The sequence below is a fragment of the Salvia hispanica genome, chromosome 2, assembly GCF_029641045.1.
Source record: "Salvia hispanica isolate PSC_SH4W2 chromosome 2, Shi_PSC_v1, whole genome shotgun sequence".
NCBI lineage: Eukaryota > Viridiplantae > Streptophyta > Magnoliopsida > Lamiales > Lamiaceae > Salvia > Salvia hispanica.
Window position 1 is genome coordinate 63,954,382 of NC_142693.1, and position 10,555 is coordinate 63,964,936.

Here is a 10,555-nt window from a genome sequence, read left to right on the forward strand (position 1 = left end):
CGACACAATAATTTGCATGTTGTATTAAAATAATGCATTGAGCACGTCAAGCCAATAGTATTATCAGATGAGCAATGTTATTTTAAGACAAGTAGTCAATTTTAAGATGATTGCAAAGACAAATAAAAAAGTTGAATAAAAACTCTAAATTTTTTCCAACAATTTGCCTCTATGTTTATCACAAACACAAGATAACAAAAAAGCAATTTGCCTCTATGTTTCCAAAGAAACTGCAACGAGCGGAATTCATCTCCTCTCGCCTCCCACTCTTCTTTCTCTGCGTCTCCGTTACCTTATTTTGATCACTTCCGGATTCGGTAGTGCACATAGTGTTGTCAAGAAACTCCGAAATAGTACACAGTCAACTATATTTAAATTTCTAATACTACCATCTTCATTCAACTTAGATTGACATCTTATCATTTTCGAGTTTGTTAACATAGGCGACTGGTTTTTTTACGCCATTAGATAGTTACGAACAAATCAAAATTGTATTCCAACTGATTTTTAAAATTATAATAGACCAAAAATTGACTAAATTTTATATATATCCTATCAATTTGCCCTTATACCCTCTCTAAAAAGTCAAGGACTATATGACTAACTAACACGGGTACTTAACACCTGAACCAAAATTTTTGTCTATAAACAAAAAGAGATTTCATCAAAGAATTAAAAAAAGATCGTTTGGGTTGAGGTTTGCGTGAAACGTCGTCCTTTGCAACTATTCGAAATAACATCATTGTCTTTATCGTACAATTAGTAGCTATACTATTTGACAGGCCTCATATGATTTGAAATCAAAAGAGTTATCAATTGTGAGAATTCTTAAACACAGGGTATCACGTTTTAAGTTCAGGGAAAAGCTGAATTCGACCATAGTTAATAATATTAGCGATCATGCTCAAGCAGTATCAGCAACATGTCAACACGACAGTTTCAATCAATAAATTGGAGATTCGAATCACTTAGCATATATTTGAAGAAAACAGAGCAATAGTTGGGAAGAAGGCATACATTTGTACAATCACATTACAATCACGAGACGTTTAGCAGCATATTGCAAGCGTTGTAAGAGCAGCATCAGCTGAAAAAGACGAGCAGTTTGCTATCAAATGAAGGGGACAAACTATATAGCTAGACAATACCAAACCCAAATCTAACAGACATAAACATTTATTACCTTTTATTACACTACATATGTTTAGCTCGAGCCACGATGATAGGGGCTTGGCCCTCCCAATGCTCTTCAACCGATCAAGCCCACATCAAACGCATGGAATCCAAGTTAATTAGATATCAAGATTATGTCTCCAAATAAATATTATTTTAGATGGAAACATATCTTTGATTAGTTAGTCATATCTTTTAATATCTCGTCTTTGATTTATTAGCTATTTTCATCTCGGTAGAATTCTTATATAAGGGGAACTATGTTTAGTCTTTTGAGTATTGAGAATTAAGAAATAAAATACTTCTTTTCTCGTTCTTGTTCCAAAACCCTAGAACTTCAACTAGGGAATTATCGATTTCTTTCCATTCAATCTTCGAGTGCTCTACAAATCTCTCGATAGGGAACTTAAACCCTATCAATTGGTGCTTCCATTGATTACTCTTCTCCCACCATAATCAATTTCTCTCAAATTCACGTCCACTATTGAAACCCTTAGCTTTTGTTGCTTGAACACCTTCATTCACACGCATAAACCTATCTTCTCAAAATATCATGTCTATTCATAAGGAATCACAACAACACCACCCAACCATCGATGATATGCTCTTGGAATTAAACCGAATGATCAAAGCTCAAAATCAGGCTTTGGTGGAGAATTTCGAGCAGCAAACGCAGATCGCAGAGGCCCGGGCAGCCTTGCCGAGTGCTCACTTCTGCATGAGAGACCGAAGGAGCCGCCGGACCAACAACCCGTCATGCCACCACAGTGGGACTGGTCTCTTCCGCCGTCGATCACAAACCCACCGCTGGGTATCAAACCCTGGGCCGTACCACGCCTCCGCCGCGAGCCACCACGTTTCGACGGAGAGAATGCCCCAGATTGGATCCGTAAGATCCAGAATTACTATAATCACCACCACACACCGCTAGATGATCGTCTTTATCTTACACAATATTTGTTCGATCACCCAGCATTAGATTGGAGGAATATTGGATGGAAACTAACAAAGGTAAGGGTTGGGATGATTTCTTATTGGTTGTAAAACAATGGTTTGATCTCGAATTCTATAAGCCCTATGCGGCGCCTGCCTCATTTGGGCCGTTTCGATGGACTGGAGAGACCAGCCGAGACCAGCGACAACCTATACGCCCAACGGCGTACCCTATTGCGAACCAGGAGCCAATTATGGTCGTCAAGGAGCCACTTCCACGAATAGAGGAAGTCAAGCAAACAATTATGGCTGTTAAGGAGCACAACCCAGATGACGATCTCTTTGTCCAAACTTGTAGTGATCTGCATATGGCTAGTGAAATGAGCGTTGGCGACGATATCCATGGCATCAGGCATGACGTGGAGCAAGCTGCGCAAGTTCAGGCTCTTACTGAGCCCATTCTGCCAAGAGACGGCTCAACATATCCAGTGGAAGAAGACGTAGTGAACAAGGGAGTTTCGTCGGATCTAGGTGATAAAAGCAGTGTATCCTTGGAGGCCAGCTCGAGTCCTCGACATAATGTTGTACAACATTTGGACAGGAGCTTTCGTGTGGGTTGGAGACCACCACCTTTCCGAACACCTGGCTCATTTTCATCTATTGCGTCATTGAACAGATTTTGTGTGGTTTCCCCTCGATCCTCACGAGATGAGCCCATCTGTGGTACTGATACATGCTGATATCAATGCTCTGGACACGCCTCTTGTCAAGCCATCGTCAATCCCGCTTAATCTTGAGGTGGAGATGGATTACGCTACTGTGGGGGCAAGATGTAACGAGAGGTTTCATGAAAATGATTATGGAAAGGACGACGCAACAGCTACTCTAGGAAAACAACATTTTGAACTGCTGTGCATTACTTTAGAGGATACAAGGGAAAGAAGTGATGGTATAGCGTGCACAAACATTACTATAGGTTTGAAAGTGCCAGACCGACCTGCTCCAGCCGTGCTGCTAATGCTTCTGCCGTGGACTCGCTGCTGTCACGGATCAGCACTGCTGTCACGAACAAGCAGTCACTGTTGCGAGTAACTTCAGCCGTTGTCGCTGCTCCAAACATGCGCAAAAGCCATGAGTCAGCTGTGAACTCCACCGGATATGCACGCAAGTCCAGATTGGGTCACGAAGTATCCTTGTCTTGTCCAGGTCGAGACCCAAGAGCAACATGGCCGATGTCGTCGACTCTCTCTACTGCTTTAACACGATGGGGACGTGAACTTCTTCAGTTTGGCATGAAGAAAGGAGTGTGTGTTTTCGACCCAGGAGATTTTGAGAGTACTTCCACCTTGAGGAGGAATCACTCATGTTCTTATTGGATTGATTCTCATGGTTTTATAAGGAAGTTAGCTCTTAAAGAAGTTGATGCATTGGTGAGAGGGGTGGCTATCACAAAGGATGGATCAGAGTGGGCATATTTCCTATTTTCTTACTCGTTCCAAGTCGAGTTGGCTGATCTCTCCATTGCAATCCTTACTGAAGTGATGGGGCGCCACTATGCTCTGAGTGATGGTGTTTTGGGGAACATTGTCGATGATTATCCAGAGACGATTATGGATGATAAGGCTGCAATACGCTATGTTGCTGATGTTGACACAACAGTAGAGTTCCTACAAATTCAAGGGTTTGTTCATTGGTTTCATTGTTTTCTTATGGATTTTTTCATTGCATTGTGTTGCTGCTACCTCGAGAAAGTTCGAAGAGGTTGTTTTTAACATAGTTGATGTGGTTGGCCAACATTCGCCCCACAAACTGCAAATGATTCAAGGTCCAACTACAAAGAATACAAGCTTCGAGGAGAATGCAAGTGGGACTCCTAGCGTCGAGCCCGATCCAACACTTATTCTAGCTAGTGCAAGTGCAGAGGAAGGGCTAGCTGTTCAAATTGCATTAGAGATGGCAAGATCAGATGCTAGGCAATCAGCTGCAGAGGAAGCAAACGTGGCTGCTCGTAGTAAGCTATGTGTGTTGCTTCAAATTCGAGCTTCAGAATATGGAGTTATAAAATTGATCTTCTGCTACATTTTTGTCATCTACGCCTTGAGGACAAGGCGGTTTTCTTGGGAGGAGGAGTTGATAGGGGCTTGGCCCTCCCAATGCTCTTCAACCGATCAAGCCCACATCAAACGCATGGAATCCAAGTTAATTAGATATCAAGATTATGTCTCCAAATAAATATTATTTTAGATGGAAACATATCTTTGATTAGTTAGTCATATCTTTTAATATCTCGTCTTTGATTTATTAGCTATTTTCATCTCGGTAGAATTCTTATATAAGGAGAACTATGTTTAGTCTTTTGAGTATTGAGAATTAAGAAATAAAATAATTCTTTTCTCATTCTTGTTCCAAAACCCTAGAACTTCAACTAGGGAATTATCGATTTCTTTCCGTTCAATCTTCGAGTGCTCTACAAATTTCTTGATAGGGAACTTAAACCCTATCACACGAGTGCTTGTGTTATGCTGAAACTATTCAAGCTGCAGACTCGTTTCACCATACAGAAGACACACAGTTTAATAACCACAAGTCGTAATCAAGAAAGTATACCAACGATTTTAAGTTCAAAACGAATATTAAGGACTAGATTGTGTTGTATATGAACAAATGGAGCATGCTCTTTTAATTGCTTATTGTTTAGCATTTGTACCTTTTTGGCTTCTAATCTTGTATGAGCACTTTGAGGTCGTAGTTGCCGTACTCCTCTTGCTGAACCTTCTCAATTTCTTGCGCTGAGGCCACGACGGAAGAGCCACATTCACTTACGAAAATTGTTTGGAGGGTCGGGATATCTCCAATGTCACGGGGGATTTCCTTTAACACCTTACATCTGATTACATGAAGCACCCGGAGTTTGGGGAAGTTCGTCTCGTCGGCTTTCCAACGCCCTATCTTTAAGGACTCGAGGCGCAGAAACAGCAATGAGCAGAATTCATCTCCTTCTGTCACCTCCAACTCTTCTTCCTCTGCCTCTCCGTCTCTTTCAAACATACAAGACCTTATTTTGAGCACTTCCAGATATCGTAGTGCACAAAGAGTTGTCAAGAAACTCTGAGCTACTGCACATCCAATTAGAACTAACTTTCTAATATTACATGGAAATCTGAGTTTGTGCAGAAAACGGCAAGGATCTTTTTTACGGTTGGTAGAGCATCTTAAAATTTCGAGTTTGTGAAGATGGCTAAGATCAACTTCACTGTCCGGTGAATTCTTGAAAGTGATTCCTAAGCTAATGATATTTGGGATGGTCTCAAAGAAACCATTCCTAATCATTGAAGGAGTTATCCTCACAATGAATATCTTATGCAGCTTCTTATGAACAAATCTAAACCTGAATTCCGTCCCAATTTCATTGAGTGTTGCCAAATTGAGGCGTCTTAACTCGGACATCTCCCATATCTCTGATGGCAAATAAGGATACATACCGCGCATACAAATCAAGGTTTGCAGATTCCACAATTTTGATATTCCAATAGGTAAACCTGAAGGGCATGAGAAAGCTAAGTAGCGTAGGTTGACAAGTTGAAGTATTTCTTCAGGGAACACTTTGTATTCGATTTCCATCACATCTAGCACCCTAACCAATCTTAGCATGGAAAACACCGGAGATGCAATCTTCTTCCCAGTGCATATGATAGATCGAGCAAGTGACATCAATTGTGGTGAGGCACACACATCTTCTATCTCAGATGACGAGTGAACACTTGCACGACGCATGGAATCCTTGAGGTTTAAAAACTTTTCCTCATTAGCCTTCCTTAAACATAGATCCCTCAAAATATCATGGATATAGTAACTTACTGGTTTCCCATTGTACTTTTTTCGTCTAACCAAAAGTACCAGAGCTTGTAAGTAAGTCTCAGCCTCTTCCTCCAAACGCTTATCTCCATTGGATTTCACAAATCCCTCAGCTATCCACAAACTCATAAGTCTAGAACCCTTAATTTCATAATCTTCTGGAAAAGCTCCCATGTATAAGAAACACGGTTTCAAATGAATTGGCAAGTGATTATAACTCAAGGAAAGTATATTTGAGAAATGCTCATCCGATTCAACAATTGAAGCTTTTACATCCGTTGAAACATTCTCCCAGACATCTCTCGATCTTTCTAGTTTTGACAAGAGCCCTCCAATCACATGAATGGCAAGAGGAAGCCCACTGCAATCACTCCCAATCTTAGCTGCCACCTCTTGCAGTTCGTCAGGGCAATCCTCTTCTCCAAACACAATCTGGCAAAGTAAATCCCGACTCGCGGACTTGTTCAGCAGCCGTACATGATGCAGACTCTTTGAGCCTACAACATGCTTCGCCACATCAGACTCCCTAGTGGTGATCACAATCCGACTCCCATTACTGTTGTCTGGGAAATACATCCTTATCTCATCCCACACTTTTGTGCTCCATATATCATCCAACACAATTATATATGTTCGCCCAAACAATCTCTTATACAATATTTCTCTCAACTCATTTTCCCCGCATCCAATCAATTCATCACTTACTTTTTCATCCGGGCCGCAAAGAAGACTTAACATAATTTCCCGCATATTGGGAACTTGTGAAATCACAGCCCACCCACAATAATCAAAGTGAGAAACAGTACACGAGTCTTCATAAAGTTTTCGAGCAAGGGTGGACTTACCTATACCACCCATACCAACGAGGGGTACAATCTTCACCCTCTTCTCCGAATTCGTGAGACGATCCTTCAACTTTAACAGAATTGCATCAACTCCCACCAAATCACTCTTAGATCTCGAGGAAGAAGAAGCACTCTTTTTCTCCACTGCCACGAGCTTCATAGATTCAAGTTGTTGAGTTGCTTGCTGCAAATCTGATGAAGTCATCATCTTCTCAGCCATCAAAACCAGTACAGAATCAAGCTCTTGAGTGACTTGTTGCAGATATGGTGTGGAAAAGGTCAAGCTCTTGCTTTCTGGGTTGGAGAGCATTTGATTAACCATCTTTGACTCAATAATATCCTCTGCTTTGTACACTGTATCTCTGATTTGACTCTCAAAACTTGCTATTTGGGTATGTGAAGACTTTTCAAGAATTTGCATCAGAGATTCAGCTATTTGGATTAGGGATTCGAGCTGTGGTTTGTTGTGATCAAAAGTCCAGTGGGTTTGATCAGGATGAAGGATTTGTTGTAGGATTGTGATCAGGGATTGAAGATTGTATGCCATTTTTTTCTTTCAGATTTCTTGTAGCAAAAATACTGATATCTTTGCAGAAATGAGAGAAAAAAGACAGTTATCTCTTGAGCCGTGAGAGTAGAACACAGTCAGTCTAAACTAAATCTCTACATAACTTGTCATCCACTCAAAATGGTCTAAAATATCTTTACTCAATTATTGCATGGCGATAAGAGTGATATAACTTGTGTATGATTATGGTCCATTGTCTAAATTTCAGTATTGTCTTGTTTCAAGTCAAATTATCGAAAAAATTAATGTCTCGGTCTAACAACAAATAGTCTCATCAATGAAGTGGAAGAGAAAGAAAAATATGGATAAAATAGGAGAAACACATATAAAAATGAGTAATAAGTGGAAATAACTTCCACTTTTAATATGAGACTAGTTTTGATTGACTGACAAAAATAGGAAAGTAGGAAAGTAGGAAAGTGAGACTATAATTTGTGGGTGGATGGATTATGAAATTTGATTAAATTTTGATAAAGTGTATATTTTACTTTTATGCTTAAAATTGAATATTTCAATATGATACTTCCTCCATTTCATAGTATTTGAGTCATTTTTGTTATTTTGCAATAGGCAAAACACCATTAGAAGGAAAGGTAAGAAGCAGAAACAACAAAGGATGGGGAAAGGGGGCACGGTTTGAAATTGTTATAGCTCATACGTACCTGAAACATTCTTACAACTTGTCGCGAACTGCAAATCGAAAACTGATACTCCCTCCGTTCCACAAGGTTTGTCCCAGTTTGATCCGTCACGAATAAGAAATTGTTTGACTTTGTAATAAATGGAGATATGTAGTGGAATAAGGGTCCAACATTGAGGAGATATATGGAGAGTGTATTTAATGTCTATTTTTGGAAAAATTTCAATTAGGACAAACTTTATGATAGAAACTGAAAATGGTAAAATGAGACAAACTTTATAGGACGGAGGGAGTATATTCCACTAAGAAACCAAAGAATGGAACCCAAGCCGACAATACAAGCCACATGCAAGTGAATGATATCTGCATATTACAAGTTCACCTGTTGTTACCAAAGCTACTTAGGCGATAAAGTCAACATATCTTTACTCAATAATCTCATGGCGATACTTTTAAGGTAAATTATTGGAAAAATTGTGAAATTTGATCGAATTTTAGCGACTAACTTAAAACTTAACTGGAAAAAATTATGAATTTGGTCGCAAATATTTTATGACAAATTTTTTTTTTACAAAATTGTAGTAATACGATATTGTCAGTTTATAAATAAAATGACATCGTTCGGTAATAAAACATCAACGTTAGATTCACATAGGTGATCAGATTTTTCAGTGTAGATTAATTATAAACGAATCAAAACTTTATGATTTTCTTTCAACTAATTTTTAAAATAAAAATAAATCAGAATTTGACTAAATTATTCTATTAGTTTGCCTTTGAAAAGTAACCAGTCCCTTCATCTCTAAAAAGTCAGGCCTATAAACAATCCTGAGCACTAAAAAATTAAGATATACTACTATTATTTTACCTTTCTCATTTTCCAATCCTTTTTATTTTATTTATTTTCATTTATGATATCTAATTGAATTAATCAATGAATAAACAAAAAACACTAAAATTTCATTAAAATAACAAAAGTACATTATTTAAATACTAAAAAAAATAAAAAAAAAAAGATTTGGAGAACAAGAGTGTATTCATAAATGATAAATATGAATAAATTTTAAAAAGGACTACGGAGTTATTCAAAAGCATCTCAAGCAAACTGCACAAATGTGAGAACTGTTAGGGAGATTCAATATATAGAACAGAAAAACGGATATCTGAAAGTCGTGATTATCACTTTCAGATTAAATCAATTTCGGTGGTTCAACCAAAGTTATTTGATCGGATAAAATTCAGAGAAAATTCATATGTGTATTCGAGATTATGAACCAGAAGAATTGATCAGATTTTGAAGAAGACGAACCGGTGCAGCTGTTGACGAAACAGTGCATCCGTTGGGAATCTTAACTGAAAATAACTGATTTTCAAAAGGTTTCCGAAATTGCAAATTAATCCTTTGAATTTCAGAAATTATATTTTCGGATGAATTTCTAATACAGCAACTTCGTTGGAAATTGCAAATTAATCCTTTGACCTTCATCGTTTCTCTGCCCCTTGGACCCCGCCAGGGGCTACCGCCCCTTGGACCCCGCTACCCGGGGGCACTGCCCCCGGACCCCCGTTCATCTGTTTAGGGGCTTCGCCCCTAATATCATAATGAATTCAAATAAGTGTGCACTCCGCACCTCCATACTTAAATGATGTATCATTATAACAATAACCGATCAATCAAGTTAATCCAATTACACTAAAATATCCAACAATCCTCCCTTATTTTAGTGCAATCCTTGATTAACTAAAACAAGTCATCTCAAACATTCAAACTTTTGCATAAATGAAATATCGTAACGATTGAATTCCATATTAGTACATTACACATTCCAAATATTCGAATACCCCGGGTGTCTCTAAGGATTGAACCCTGGGAACTCACATTGAATACACGAAGATAATGTACACAAAAGTTTACATACGAATATGTTCTATCTTGACACTATATTTTACTAGCCTATGTCCTTATCCTTCATAAACATGTCGAAACCAAGTCCCAGCTTCTTGAAGCAGCTAAACTTCATGCTTATATAGGTAGCTCCTTTATTCTTGCACCTACATTTGCAATTTTTCAAAAGAACTATTAAGAATATATATATTCAACCTCCTTAATTTGTAGGTCCGAACACATACCTTGGGACGATTTTCAAATGTGTTCCGATCTTCAAATATTAAGTCTTCCACATTGAATTCTGCATCTAGTATCATACTAAATGGGAATTGGGTATCTTAAAATCAAAGATTTGTGGTGGACTTTAATCCCATCCCTATAGCCGATTTGTACACAAGATCTCTACTTAACCCTTTGGTAAAATGATTGGCTAAGTTATCATGAGTTCTTACAAACTCCACAGATATCACACCATCCATAATAAGTTCACGAATCATGCTATGTCTCACACCTAAGTGTCTTGACTTTCCATTATACACTTGACTATATGCCTTAGCCAAGGTAGCCGCACTATCACATCTGATAGATATAGGTGATATCGGTTTAGGCCACAATGGAATTTCATATATTAGATTTCTTAGCCATTCAGCCTC

General features: G+C 38.5%; 1 protein-coding gene and 1 pseudogene across 1 annotated transcript; both read right to left on the reverse strand.

Moving 5' to 3' along the window:
* Nucleotides 1-4,824: 4,824 nt before the first annotated feature.
* On the reverse strand, nucleotides 4,825-5,880 carry LOC148932917 (late blight resistance protein R1-A-like). Its single transcript, XM_089065285.1, has one exon. It carries the CDS (start codon nucleotides 5,878-5,880, stop codon nucleotides 4,825-4,827), a length of 1,056 nt encoding a protein of 351 aa, XP_088921411.1.
* LOC125210268 (putative late blight resistance protein homolog R1A-4) lies at nucleotides 5,805-7,455 on the reverse strand (annotated as a pseudogene).
* Between the last annotated feature and the right edge of the window lie 3,100 nt (nucleotides 7,456-10,555).